Source organism: Macrobrachium rosenbergii, chromosome 36 (assembly GCF_040412425.1).
Source record: "Macrobrachium rosenbergii isolate ZJJX-2024 chromosome 36, ASM4041242v1, whole genome shotgun sequence".
Classification (NCBI taxonomy): domain Eukaryota; kingdom Metazoa; phylum Arthropoda; class Malacostraca; order Decapoda; family Palaemonidae; genus Macrobrachium; species Macrobrachium rosenbergii.
The window spans coordinates 13,986,188-14,001,173 of NC_089776.1; the positions used below are offsets into that span (position 1 = coordinate 13,986,188).

Genomic DNA, 14,986 nt, shown 5'->3' on the forward strand with positions numbered 1-14,986 from the left:
AATTATGGCTACCTATTAACAATACATTTGACGAGTCAAAACCATGTTACCTGTAGGGGGGTGGTACCATCAGTGTACCAGAAGCAGTGTCATATAGGCATTACACAAGGTTCTTTGCAGCATCTCTGTGGCCCCTAGTTGCAACCCCTTTCATTATTTTCATTCAAGCAGGTACCATCCCCAAAATCACTTGGTTTTGAATTTCCTGTTTTTTGTAAACTTTGGGAAAGAAAATGGAGATAAAAAGAATCGGGTATTTCCAGCAAATCCTGCTGGTATTAGTTTCCTCATATGGATTATTTTATATGCCAAAATGAATAGCAAAAATTTTTAATTTCTGGTAGTACTGCTGAATATTGAATAGCCAAGTGCATCATTTGTAGTACATGAGTCAGGATGTTATCAAGATGTGCAGTTAAAATAGGGTGGCTTTGTCAAGCCAGATGGGGAATGTGAACCCATGACAAGGTCTGTTCTGTGTTCAAATGGTACATTTGATCTGAAGGCACTTCCAGTTTTGGATATATCCACAGTGCTGTATACATATTGATAAGGAAGAACTCTTTATATAGATTCCTTTTACAAAATATTGGGTGACTCCAGTGGTCATTGGTCATTGACACACTTTTGGGAATCCAGTCAGTTCTAGTTATCTTGAATCACACTTCAGAGGTGATTTACAGCAGAAAAGTTCTTACCTACTAACTTCTTTTATTTGTAGGTCCCCTTAGTGTGTTTTCTGAAACTGGTCTACCGTCCTTTCTTTTTACTTGGCGCTCTGGCTGAAAAACCTACTTTGTGACATAAATTATAATTTATCTTCCTTCAGTAACAAGAAAGGCAAGGATCACGAAATGCACTTACTGAAAAGCTACACCAAGTGGTATACCAACAGATTCCTCTATAATAACCTTAAATGTTTACACTTGCTTTATTGCTGAAAACTTGCTGGACCACTTTTTTTTTCATTTCCTTATGGAAATGAAAACAATCGCATACCTCTGTCAAACCCGACCCGCCCCCCTGCAAGGAGTGCACTCTTCAGATGCCCTTGTGCAGATTCTAGTCTCATGTCAGTTACCTGTTCCTTTTCTGAACTTAACCTGTTCTTCACCTATCAGTCCTTCTGACACCTCTCTCAACTTTTTCTTTAATCAGACTTCTCCCTCATACCTCCCATAGCATAGTACAGTAATGTTATGGCCCCATTATCCTCCCCTTTTGCATCTTTGTTTAAAGTTTTTCCAATATACTGCATCTAGTACAGAAAATTAAGTTCATAGTCTTTAGTGTGTTTGTAGCTTGTGAAATTGTTTGCTTGGTGCAATTGTAGAATCTTCTGGTCTCCAAATATTTATGCGAGGAGTAAATTAATTTCTGCTCTCTGCTGATGTCTTCTGAATTTCAGGTGTGTTGGTTTAATTTTCTATTCCCTGATAATTATCACTTTTCTGTAATTTGTCTCTCTGCCAGCTGATTTCTCTTTGAGGCTCTCTTGGTTTTATAGTATGTTGATTCTCCGTAAGGGGTTTCAGTTGAAGATTTAAAGAGAGAAAGAAAGGAATTATACAACAACAGTTGTAGTATAGCATCATCTGACTTAACACAACAGTCCAAATGCAACTTGACATGAACACCATTTTTTGAATTACAGACAAACTGACGATCAAGTTGTAGGCTGGATTCTTCGTCCAGCTCCTCACGGACCTGCGTCTCAGCACTTGCAATCATAGGTAGGTGAATGGCTTTTGTATGGTATTTGCTTGTATCAAGAGAATGGAACTTACTCCCTCTTGAATATTGACGATGGTTTCAAACCTTGTGTTCTTCTAGCGTTGATATTCCTGTAGGGGGGTTAGTGCCGTCACTGCACCTCACATGGTGCACTGTAGGCATTACTTAATGTATTTTGCAGCATCCCTTTGGCACCTTGCTGCGACCTCTTACATTCCTTATACTGTACCTCCATTCATATTACTGTACCTTTCTTGTACCTTACTTTCCACCCTCTCCGAGCAATTGTTTCATTGTGCAACTGCAATGTTTTCCTCCTGTTACATCTTTAAAAATCTTTATACAGTACAGTACTCCCAATTTCCCATTCAGTGCTTAGTGACCTCATAGGTCCCAGCACTTGGCCTTTGGCCTAAATTTTATTTTCCAATTCCAGTTCTAGCGGGGATATGTGAAAGTACATGAGAGAGTACGTCCTCCCGCGGCCTATTTGAATTCACAAGAGCAACAGTTAATATTCCAAATTAGGAAATTATATTGATGCAGTTTTTCTTCCACGTCCCACCACAAAGATCTCGGTGGGTAAAGTTTATGTACAGTAATAGCAAAACATATATATAATTTTTTTTTCAAATTTGGAATTCTATAATAATAATTGCTTTCAAATTATTGTAATGTGTATGTGTAAGGTTAGGAAAAATTAAGTTTCAGTTTTTTTTTTTATTTGCAAAACACTTTTACAGACTGCATTTACAATGTATTCAAAAATGCATAAAGAATATACAAAAAATAGATTTTCAAAAATAATGTCAGGTAACTGTATATTGAGGTCTATCACAGAATTTTCTTTGGTCAATTTATTTTTTGATGTGGTACTTAGAATGAAATGAAATGCAAAAACATTCTCTATGAAGTAGAGAGATTCCACTTAGCTCTGAATACTCGAAGATGTAAGCTGTACCTGGTATTGTAACAAGAAATTTTTCCCTTGAGCTGCTTCCAGCTACATGAGGAATGTATCAGTTAGCGTACAGTTTTGACAGAACTGTTTACAGATACAAATTTCGAATGTAAACAAGTAGAGCCTACTAATGTTAAACATATCCAGGAGATCAAAAATAAGACTAGGGAAACGAGTTGCATTTTCATTACAGAAAGTAATGAATGCTTTGTATGAACTAACAATGAGAAAACAAGCACCACAGTTAAAGCAATTTTAACATGAAACAGCTAATATATTCTAACAAACAATACTGTAACAAGCTTTAGTTTTATCACATAAGATAATCTTGGCACCAAGTAAAAGATACAGAATAGTAACAGATGTATTTATGGGCTAACATTTAAGACTATCCAACACCCCCCAAAAAATATTGCAGTAAAGAGCTGTGACTGACTTATGACAGATAGAAACGCTTCACAGAAAATAACTAATTTGAAATGATTATGTCCATAAATACAAAATTATTATTTGCGTTATACCACAAGGCCAGGTACAGTGCAATGTTAGCAAAGAATTATGTCATCAATAAGCGATAAATTCATAAGGCTTCCCCCTTGGGCAGTACCCCTTAACTAGAGGAAACGTCTGTACTACAACACAAATATTACAGGTGGCTTATATTTGATATTTTTATTGATAATGATTATGAAGTTCGGGAAACAAATTGAAGGAAGAATTTTGTCTGAATCTTCAGAATTTTAATTGTATCTCATTACAGTATTAAATTTACAAGTTGTAATTTACTGAATATGGATGCTTATCATATGGTTGGATGAACTAAATTTATTCAACACATTATTGTGTGCTGATTTCTAACGTGGCCTCAAATAGGGTAATTCATTTTATGGGCCACTGATGTAAACTTAGCATCCTTTGCAGATACATCCCCAGGAACTGAAAGCACTCTGGAAGCACTTACATTCCAACTTCTCTTGCAACCTCTTTAGCCTGGTGGTAGGGTCCTTGCCTCATGACCAAGAGGTCCTGGGTTCAGTCCCAGAGCTAGGCATAAACTGATTTTAATACATATGCATTCTGTGACAGCTGATGCAGCAATGACATACGTGACAATATGAGACATGTGGCTCCTAGATATCTAATTGGGGACACACCCAGAGAAATAGTCAACACATTTTTTTTCCTATTGATGATTAAATTCTTGACCAATACTACACCAGCTTGGCAGCATAGCATCAGTAAAATTAAAGGAACATACTGCATTATGCATGAACAAAAATTAAGTCTAGATGAAACACTCAATCTAAGCTCACCAAAAAAAAAAATAAATAAATGGCAACATTTTTATGAAAAGACAAAGTATGAAAAACAGAATTTGAAATGAGAACCAGTGGTAAAAATAGGCCACTCAAAACAAAAGGAGTGAGAATGCTCTAAGTTTGGACCAAGTGAAATGTTATAGCGCAGGTGAGAGAAGTCGTGCTCACAGTTGCTGTTTCCAAAACAAGTTAGAAATTAACTAGGTAATCAGAATCCATAAATAACACTAAGCCTCATAGACCAGTAACAGAAGGCATTTTAAAACCAATATTATTGTGTAATTTTTTAGTACAGTCTGACAGTGAATTTTACTTGTTATGCTCCTACAAAGTATTACAGAATTATCTTTCATGAAGAAACTACTCAATGACAAAACTGTGGTAATTGTCTTTGAAAAACTGAATCCCCTGATGAAAATCAACTGAAAAAAGATGTCAGGTAATGTGGACAATATTACTGTATATCCAATATCAATTTAATAAATCATAACTTTCACTGTGACAATATATTCATCATTACACAGGAAGGTTTCTAGGGGCAACATACAATCATTTGATTCTGCCGTACAGCAAACATTGACGAATAATTACAGCAAAGATTATCATTAACAATTTGACACGTGCAATAGAGAGAACTGCCAAATGTGAGGACCTTTGGAGACTTTCCACTCTTGTGAGCAATTCTGAGAACCGTCCGGTCCAAGTAAAACTGAAATTCAGACATGGAGAATCAGAAAGAAATCTACAAGAGCAAAAAGGATAAGATAGACAGGACAGACCTGGAGTATCAGACTGCATTATTTTTCAAGAAGACCATGAGAAAGGCATATAATGCTGTACTGACACAGCTTCCCTGAATGTAACACGACACTTGATGATGACTTACGATTAAAGTTAAGCTCATGTCATGTTTACTTCACTCGCAGTCTTTATTCAAATGCATAACAGCGACTACTACGGTACTACGATAATTATTCGTTATGTTAGCTGGACTAAATAAAGCATTGGATACTTCTTGAGCACTTTTATGACTAAGTCTACTTGGAATAAATGGTATACAGGCAGTCCCCGGTTTACGACGGGTCCGGCTTACGACGTTCCGTGGTTACGACGCTTTTCAAATATATTCATCAGAAATTGTTTCCCGGTTTACGACGCATGTTCCGGGGTTACGACACGTCGTACGACGATCTGGCGGAAGAAATATGGCTCCAAAACGGCAGAATAATCAAAATTTGGAGGATTTTTCGATGAAAAACTCAATAAAAATGTAGTTTACATCGTTTTCAATACACCCAAAGCATTAAAAGTAAGGTTTTCTTAGGATTTTTTACGATTTTCGACAATTTTTCGATTTACGACGCAGCGTAATAACGGAACCCCCGTCGTAAACCGGGGACTGCCTGTATTATGCTAAGCACAAATCCTCTCAGTACCACAGCTACCTAGGATTCACCTAAGGCTAGCTACACACATAAAACAATTCAGTAGCTACTAGAGTCTACTGGTAGTTTATAACTGAAAGAAAAACTGCTCCACATGCATGTCAGTAAGTTTGTATTAAACAATACTTCTAAGATACTCTTTCTCCAGCAGCAACTACAGAATCCTTTTTTTGTGAGAAAGCTGTCTTTAATTCAAAGTATAATGAAGTCATTGCATTGCTGAATTTGGGTACATAACCTGCCACCATTCTTAGAGAATGTGGAAGTATTATCAAACCTAACATGATTTCAAGAATACTAACAGACCTATGAAAATGACTTTTCTTGCTATGCGGCAGCTTTCCTAATTAGTAGCAATTTTCATGTGCTATTTACATTGCATATCATATAAGTACATTCAAAGTAATACAACGTAAACTTAAGGTTTTCCGCACATAATAAAAAAATTATAACTATCCCACAGTATGCAATCAAGAATTTTAAGTACAATGTTCTGCTTTTTTTTTTTTACAAGGGAACCAATAAACAAGCACTATTCTTAATTCTGTACATGCAGACTTGCCTAGGCTGAAGTTAAATGACCATTTCCCTCCAAGCTCAGTATTGAATATTGTGTCCTGATGATACCTCACACTTAAAATTAACAGTATAAAACAAGAAACACATAACAGTTTGAATGGGCACTTAAAAATATTCTAAACAGTTTCCACCATTAATATTTCAGATACATTTTCTGTACTTTAACATAGTGCTTATGACTAGACAACATTATTCTTTGTGTCCATACAGTATTTAAAATCTATTATTGTTCTAAAAACACAAGGTTTACTAGTAATCTCTTTTTGAAATAACTATGTTGTTATTGCTTTTAAGAAATCAGCAAGAAAAAATTAGACCACAACAAAATACAGTATGCAAGCTCTTAAAGACAGTGCAAACATAATTTTGATAATTTGTGTACTAACAATACAAGCCTCATATTTTACTCATATTCAACTAAACAGACAATAAAGGCAATTATGTTTACTGTATGAACACATGAAAATATTAAGAATCCAATTATCCAATGTCAGTACTCATTTCACTTTTGCAGTTCTCAAAAGTTTAGTCACGGAAGGGGTAACTTACCCAGTTTCCGTCCTTTCATAGGGCATACATTTTGCAAAATTCAGACATAAAGGGCAAACTGGTAAATGAATAACCTGATTTATACACAGGAAATAAAGAAAAAATTCAGGAATTTACTTTGTGCAAAGAAAATGCCCTAAAAAATGCTCTACAGAAAGGACTGCATCGTTGCTTGCATACTCCGACTTATGTAAGCTTCCTTTGGGTTTTTGCTGTTTGAAAAACGTGGAAAAAGTACCATCGAAAACTCAGGGTGATTCACAAATTATACCTCTTTAATTGTATATAAATTTAATTTTAATCACCAATTCGTTTACCAAAACTGTAGGATAGAGGGTAGGGTCATAATCTGTCTGTACATATACTCGAACCATTTTTCTCGAGGGTCTTTATGAGCAAGAAAGTGTCATGTGGCCACACGGAAACCACATAAAAGCCATAACGTATTACATTGCAGTAATAAAAAAGTGAAAACAACACAGCCTCATGTTTTCACATTTGTTATTTGCATACTAGTATTCATGCATAGTGCACAATGGCTTAGAAAAATCTGTCGTACCATAATATGAATGGGAATGAAGACCCAGATGACATATAATACAAAAATCTATGAAGCACAATGCTGAAGAGTAAATACACGTAAGCATTTAAACAGAACTGACTGCTAAATAAAATGTTCTACAAATATTGTGGATAGATGGGCAAATATTTCCTTGCATAAAGTGATCTGACTTTGGAGCTGGCTAGATAAATATAGACTTAGTAATCTTACTAATATAGAATTCAAAAACCTTGCTATATAACTTATTAGTGACTGCAAAAGGTAATATAGAGGTGAGTTATGACATATGTAGAGATATTACTAATACTACAAACAGGGGAATCTTTTGAGTATGTATTGAATTTCGAAGTTACTTAACTCCAAGGGTGACCAAACCTATGCAAAGAACTTGGAAATTTTATGAACTTCAGTTTTCAAAAGAATTCAAAACGTAAACTTTGGACCCCTAAAAGGTCAAAATGGTAAAAACTAAAATATAAATACTTTCAACTGCCTTTGACAAGTTTCTAGACATGAATCCACTGTTGAAACAGAGGCATACAGGATCATGAGAGTGACGAACGCACAATTAGTTTCCCTTTAATGGCTGTACAAAACTATGCGCAAACAAAAGTTTTCAAAATACTCGGATATTTATTAAACTGAAAAAAAATTGTTTAAAACTTAACAAGTAAAATTTGGCAAGGTAGTAATTCATCAATTAGGCAAAATGTAATTAGTTGAACTGTCAATTTCTTTACAAACAGCCCTAAATACTATGAAGGGATGCTCATTTAGTCCATGTGAGGCAAAACTGCTCTGTTTCCAGCACACCCCAAGTCTGTTCAACAAGATCATTTTCAAACCATTGTTACCAGTACACACAAACATAAAGTTCTGATGGGATATACCACTAACATCATCAACAACAACAACAAACTCTTAACACACACCATGTCAACAGCCACAACACAAACAAAACTAATCTAGATTTAATTTTACATGTCTATATAAAAATGTTGAGTATTACAAAGTAATTTGAAAGTATGCATACTTAATGAATATTACTCAATATGAGAACATAAACGTCACAGTCAATGGCACTGTATACTATTTACTTCTGTGGTACAGAGCGCTTTCAAAGGAATAACAAGCTTTCTAACCATAATAATAATCGTATAGCTTTGCCTTTCATAACGTCAACAACAACTTTGGCAGGATTATTTATGACAGGATACAGTCCCCTAGTTTGTCGAAAATATATCTAACAACTATGTATAGTAATTCTTTAGAATCTTCCAAACAACATTCATAGTTTACACTTCATCCACTTAACTTTAAGCTGCATTTATGCTGAGTATGCCTGGTAAAACACTACACTATTCAGGATACAAATGAAATCTAACAGATTCACCTAATTCCTCCACTATGAGATTCATAAGTAAAGAATATTTCAAATGAAATCCTACATTCTACATGATGATAAACAAAAGTACTAAATGTAATCTACATCTACTAAGCTGCTTCTTCTGACTAAGGAAGACTAGGTTTATGAATGATCATTTACGCGCCTAAATTTTGTCTCGTCTTCCTATGCAGCTTTACATAAAGTACTGTACTGTTACATGAAACTTTCAATTAATTTTGGGGTGATATGATGTGAAAGCATTATTGGAAAAGTACATCTCATGAAATATTTGAGTTCCTGAATTGTTATCCCCTGATGATGCTACAAATCTATCAGTGATCAGCTCCCCATTATGCTATTACATTCATTATGAGTAATTTAATGCCCCTTCCCCTGTACTAAATATCTACAGTGGTAAGGGGTAGTGTAAAATTATTGAAAAAGTATATGCAGTAGATTTAACATTGTTTCCGATTTCTCCAAGTTCAACCAATGATTAAAAGTGAAGCTTCATGAAATTCATACTACACTGTATATATCAAACTTTACATGTGTTAGCATGCTAGGAAATTAAACTCTTTTATTGAATATTGTCATTAAAAAGCTTTGATATGTGTGTATTCCCGCACACACCGTTTCATTTTTGAAACTCAAGCCTTCATAGCCTCAACACAAGGACATAATGAGTGTAAAAAGCGTGTAAAACCAAACTACATGGGTACAGTGTAACATAACTTTCTAGAGTAGAAATATTATGACAATGAGAATGCTTTACCTTTCCTAGGCAATATTATTACATTGTATTATGTGATAGACTGGAAAGAATGATTTCATCAGTAATGGATATCATTGACTAAATGAAATGATTTTTTAATGAAGGGTCCTCAGTGCAATTTCATCTCGAAGCAAGTCGAGCAGATTAGGAACGCCATCTTCCTTCTTTCTGAGACTCTGCATCCGCTCTATTTCAGCTCTGATGAGAGAACGGTCTTTTCCTAGTGTTCTCCACAGAGCATTACAAAAGTTCAAAAATGGCAAGAAGAGCTCTTTTTTTACTTTCTTGTTCCCCGGAGCCATAAATTTGGCCATAGCAATTTCAGCCAACTGACAGGACCTTTCGTACTCACTGACATAATGAAGACTTACAATCCACTGGCATAAGATCCTCAGAACAAGTCCAGTGTCCCAGTGAAGGCCTTGCAGCAGGATGTATGTCCGTTCTAAAAGTGGACAGGCTTCCTCAAACTCAGAGTGAAGAAGAAGGTTATCTGTCTTTTTAATTTCTTGGCCATATAGCAGGTTAGAGAAAACTGCTGTGCGTCTTAGAACATCTTCTGCATACACAAAATTCATGAAGCGTTCCAGCCCTTTACAACGCTCTGTGATTACCTCTACGCTGAAGTTTCCTGGAAAAAAAAATTGGTAAAACTTCTGTTTCAAAATTGGAGTATCATTAATTTGAAAAGTTAAATTTATTTTACTGTTAAGTCAAGAGACACTAAGGCTTCCATTATTAATCAGTGATACAAAGGTAAGATATGCAGTGTTCCCCTCTAGGGCAAAATCTTTCATATGCCAAAGTCCTCATGGTTTGGCTGTACCTTGTATAACTGCACTGGGCTCCTGTGAGCATCAGAAGAGTTGAAATGACAAGATCTACATGGATGAGAACTATAAGAAAGGAAGCTGGAGATGAATAGAGATTTGTAGAAGATAAAGCAAGAGAAAGGTGACTGATGGAATTTCACAGATGCCCTTTGTGTCATGCAGAGTTGGAGGCAATGATGAAGATGATCACATAACAAGATAATGCATGCTACTAATAAAATTGGTTGGGCAAGGAGGAAGGTTCTTCCTGTCCCTATGAAATGTAATAAAAAAAAAAAATTTTCTAATAAAAACCCACTTTCATGCATTGCATGAAATTCCAGACACAACACTTCACTGAAGAAGAAAAGGGGTCAGGTGGCATAGGCAGGTTGGTGCATATAAATATTAACCTTTTTAAACATGAATATCTTGAAACATTTTTGCTTGTATTTCCTGATATATCCAAAAACTCTTACCTATTAACACCTTCTTGGGGAACCCTACAAATTCTTCCATGAGTGACCTGTGAGATTTCATCAGCGCATTATAAACGGTGAGGAACTCTGAGTAGCGTCTTTCAAAGGAACCAATTTTTTCCATGTGGCCTCCTGCCTTGGAAGAGTGACTAGCATCATTCCGTTCTATCGAGTCAGTATATTTTGGAGCTTCTTCATCGTCACTAATCTCAATCTTGTGCTTGACTTCAACTAAATAAGCCTGAAACATGAATATATGCATTGTAATTCTCAATGTTTTTGAAACATGAATAAATGCATCATAACTCTATATCTTTGAAGTTCTGTAACTGAAAATAATGCAAGAAATAATGTATTGAACATCAACAACTATAACATTATTTAATGTCTTAAGTTAATTTTGTTAAATACAGTATTGAAACCAGTTTCTCAATATACCACTGCCCTGTGAGAGCCAAGACTATTAACTCACTGGTCTGGGTAAAGTATCTTTCCTAACAAACTTCACACAGACTATAGTGAGTACACCATTATCAAATTTCAGTTCTGCTGTTACTAGCACTTATTAGTGATGGACTAGGTGACTAAGAAAGCCTAGAGAGGAGGACCCATATCCCCCACATAACTTCAATCTCTAATGATTACAGTGCTGTATACTACAGTATAATATAACTGCTTCAGCCACCTAGACAGAGACACAAGAAATACAATGATCTTTACCTACAATATAGTTTTTTTTTTACAAAACAGTATATTTTTTTTAAATACAATCCCATTATTGTAACTTGACCTAATTCATGACTTATGTGAATTCCCAGGCACTCCACAGAAGAAAAAAGAACAGCAGCCCCAAGTAGGTTGGTGCAAGCACATCTTGTCCCTTAGGTCCCCGCTGGTTAACTGAATCAACCAGCAACTCTAAGGCTCATGGAAGTCATTTGAACAGCAGGAATTAAAGGCAAAAGGCACAAAACGTTCTGTTGCTGTTAGAAGCTCGCTCCTGGAAGAATTCTTAAGAGAGGGTTGGAGTGAAGATTCATTAAAAGGGAAGAGTGAGAGAACATAAATGTTCTCCAGAGAAAAGAAAAATTCAGTTATTAAGAGAACTTAGGACCGGTGCAGAAAAGAACCCAGTACATCATACCAAATCACGGGTCCTGTGAATATTTAAAAAAGCGAAGGGAAAGGCATGCCATTCAAATAATAGCTTCTGCCATGACCTCCAGGGAGCCACCCTCCCTAAGGCTACACCTGATAAACAGAACTCAGAAAGTTTCAATGACTACAGAAGGCTGCAAAGTGAGAAGAAATCAGAACAGTGGCGACTGGTGAGAACAGGAGAATCAGTTGATCCTGAGAAGAGTACCAAAGTGAATAAGGAAGCCAAGTCAAAGATCCTCAAGGTCATTCTTTCAGAACTGGGTCCAGGTGCTTGTTGATCTAAAATCAGTCCAAAGAAAATCCTAAATATCAGAGAGCTTGAGAGGTGAACTGTTGAACAGGCAGGAGATCCTCTCCCAAGAGTCTCTCCCAAAAATCTCTCCTTCCACTGTGTTGGCATTGTTAACCTTAAAAAAATCTAAAGATGTTATACTTCAAAGAAAAATTGAATGTTCCAATATCCACTCTTTTCATAGATCATGAGTTCCAAGCAAACAAAAACATGGCTGGTTATAAAGAAAAACATCCTTGGCAGAGTCTTCTGCACTGAGAGATGAAAACAAGTACTATAGCCTGAAGAGAAGGAAGCATAACAAGTAAACCCTTGATGAATATACCTGCCAATCAACTCATCACGCCAAGAAAACCAGTAACAATAGTTTTGAAGAGACCAGAACTTAAGCATTTAGAATAAACCCTTTGTCTTATATAACTGGGTGAGCTGCAGACATCCTCCTGAGGAACTAGGCCAGGATTCAAACCTCAGTGTATGAAGAGCTCCTAAAAATGGGTGCTTCATTTTGACAGGCTATCAGGACTCAACCTCGGCTCTCGGCTCCCATAATTCCTTATTTTGCCACCTTACCATGTCAAAAAATGGAGGCAACCATACAGAAAAAAATGACCTATAAAACAGTGTGAGGAATGAAAACAATAAAGCTGAAGGTGATGTAATAATGGTCATGGTGAAAACCATGCAAAGTGACTGAGCCAGCAAGTGAATGGATAAGTCCCCTTCTCCTTCTTTGGGTAGTTTCATCTGCTTGCTCCAGCTATTCCTGCCACTGGTAAATAAACATCATTCAAATTTGATTATGGTCGTCTTATTGAGATCTGCAAGCTAAAGGTATTTTGCAAAACAGCTAAAACACACTTTTAAATCGGTTCATTTTATAAACAAAACATAGTAAGATTACAGGCAGTCCCGGTTTGTACCCTCATATGAACACACTTTTAAATCGACATCAGAGTTCATCTATTAAAAACAAACTCAATAATCAAATTTGATTATCTAAAATTCATCAGTTTACAGTCGTTTTCAATGCACCCAGAGCAAAAGAACGATTTTCAATTTTTCCGGCTTACACAAAATTCCAGACATAAAATTCATCACAGTACAAAAGAACACAATTCACAAAATTCCAGGACATATTACCACGTATTTCTCTCCTTGAATGGACTTGGACTGAGCTGAAGAAATTTCAAAGAAAACAATAGTTTTGACCCTGGGTTTAACCACCAACTCTGAGAGAGACTGTACCAACACCTCTGGGGCAACAATGTCATCTGTAATGATAGAATCATAGGTTGACAATTCTCATCTGAAATAGTGTAATAAATCATTCAGTAGTTTCACAATTCTTCAAAATAAGTAAAATGGTTGATATGATTTTTTTAAATTACAGGTACAATAACACCTAAATTTAATGGACCTCAGCTTAGCAGACTTTTGTCCCTATCATCTACCATATTATGATTTTTTTGCCTTAAGCTACCAATTTTACATGTAATACATTTTTAGATATATCTCTTAAATTGAATGTTAGATGTAAAGTACATTAGTGTAAGTTAGGAACTGTGTGGATTTGCTGGTAGGTGTAAGACAGCTACAAAATATTCAAGTGCAGGCTATAATGTAGGGTCTTTGTTACTTATCAGACTTTGTTGCTATCATAAAGGCCAGACACCAAAATGTCTGTTAAGCTGAGGTGCTATTGCATTTCTTTTGTCAAATATGGAGTGAGGTAAAACAGACCTTTTACTAACTATATACAGTACAGGGTGTCTGAAGACAAAAAAACACAAGTTTTTATAAGTGTTAATGTTTTCTAACATACAAACCAGAATTTATACAGTACAATTCTTGGCATAAAAAAAAAGTGGCAAGGCACTGAAGACGCCCTTACAGCATATTTAATTTCAAACATGTTATTGTAATAAACAATATACTGCACCGACCAAAAATGCACTCCAATATGTTAGGAGAAGGTGTAAAATCCCAGTAACTAAAGAAACTATAAAAAACTGCAGTAAAATACCTCATATGCACATAATGGAATGCCATACAAACCTGTGAAAATAATTTTATAATTTTTTTCTATGATATCCTTTGCTTTTTTACAAACTGTTCCCTTTAAGAAATGGGTTTATTGCTTCTTTTGTAATTAAGGATCACCTTCCTTTATTCTTTTCCTATTTGCTGGTTTCTTCAGATCTTGGCATGAAAAGGCAGTATGTTGTCTATCCCATTGTACTTTGCTCTTAAAATACAGTACAGTAGAGCCATTGTCAATAACTAATTCCCTCTTATGTGGATCCTATCACAAAACATAACTCAACTTATCACAAAATTAATGTACTGTCATTAATGTGTAAAATGTAGGTCAAGATGACCCAATTTTTACATGGGCCTTCTTTACTGTCCATGACGTCATTGCTTGATAAGGACCTTACCACAGAGCTTAAGGCAGACAAACAAACAAATGCATGTGCTAAACACTATATCCCCTAATTTGGGCAAAGGAAAATAAAAGGAAATCATATTCTTTAATGTGACTGCAAAGATACAGTCTTTCCATGCCTGCCACTTTCCAAGCCTCTAACATTCTCCAAACATTCTCCAAACACTCTACTAACACTCTAATAACAAACAATGAATTATTGAGTGAATACCACCACCCTTAGCTTAGTTCAGTCTATCCCCACAGCTAATCTTCACCCGATAATGATGTTCAGTAGTGTACAGTAATTCAAATCAATCATCATGTTGTCTTTTTATGCATCACCTCATCTCATTTTTCTTTTTTCTTTTTCTTTTGTAGAGAAATAATTCTTAACTGCAAGTGATGCTGACAGCCACATAGTCTCTGCCTGCTATGATATGGTGAAATGAAAATGAGCAGTCTTGCTAAGGCATTCCAAGATAAAACATCAAACTAACTCC

At 35.7% G+C, this 14,986-nt stretch overlaps 1 protein-coding gene across 2 annotated transcripts in view; it reads right to left on the minus strand.

Moving 5' to 3' along the window:
• Window positions 1-2,439: 2,439 nt before the first annotated feature.
• The window catches only part of Snx21 (Sorting nexin 21), a 28,931-nt gene continuing 16,384 nt past the window's right edge, over window positions 2,440-14,986 (minus strand). Inside the window, exons 3-5 of one of the 2 annotated variants that reach the window (XM_067134637.1) lie at window positions 13,199-13,329; window positions 10,603-10,843; window positions 2,440-9,942 (exon numbers count right to left, since the gene is read on the minus strand). In XM_067134637.1, the coding sequence (XP_066990738.1) occupies window positions 9,407-9,942; window positions 10,603-10,843; window positions 13,199-13,329 (908 nt within the window). In that variant the 3' untranslated portion in view covers window positions 2,440-9,406. The remainder of the gene's footprint in view (window positions 9,943-10,602; window positions 10,844-13,198; window positions 13,330-14,986) is intronic. The other variant, XM_067134639.1, reaches the window with a different exon arrangement.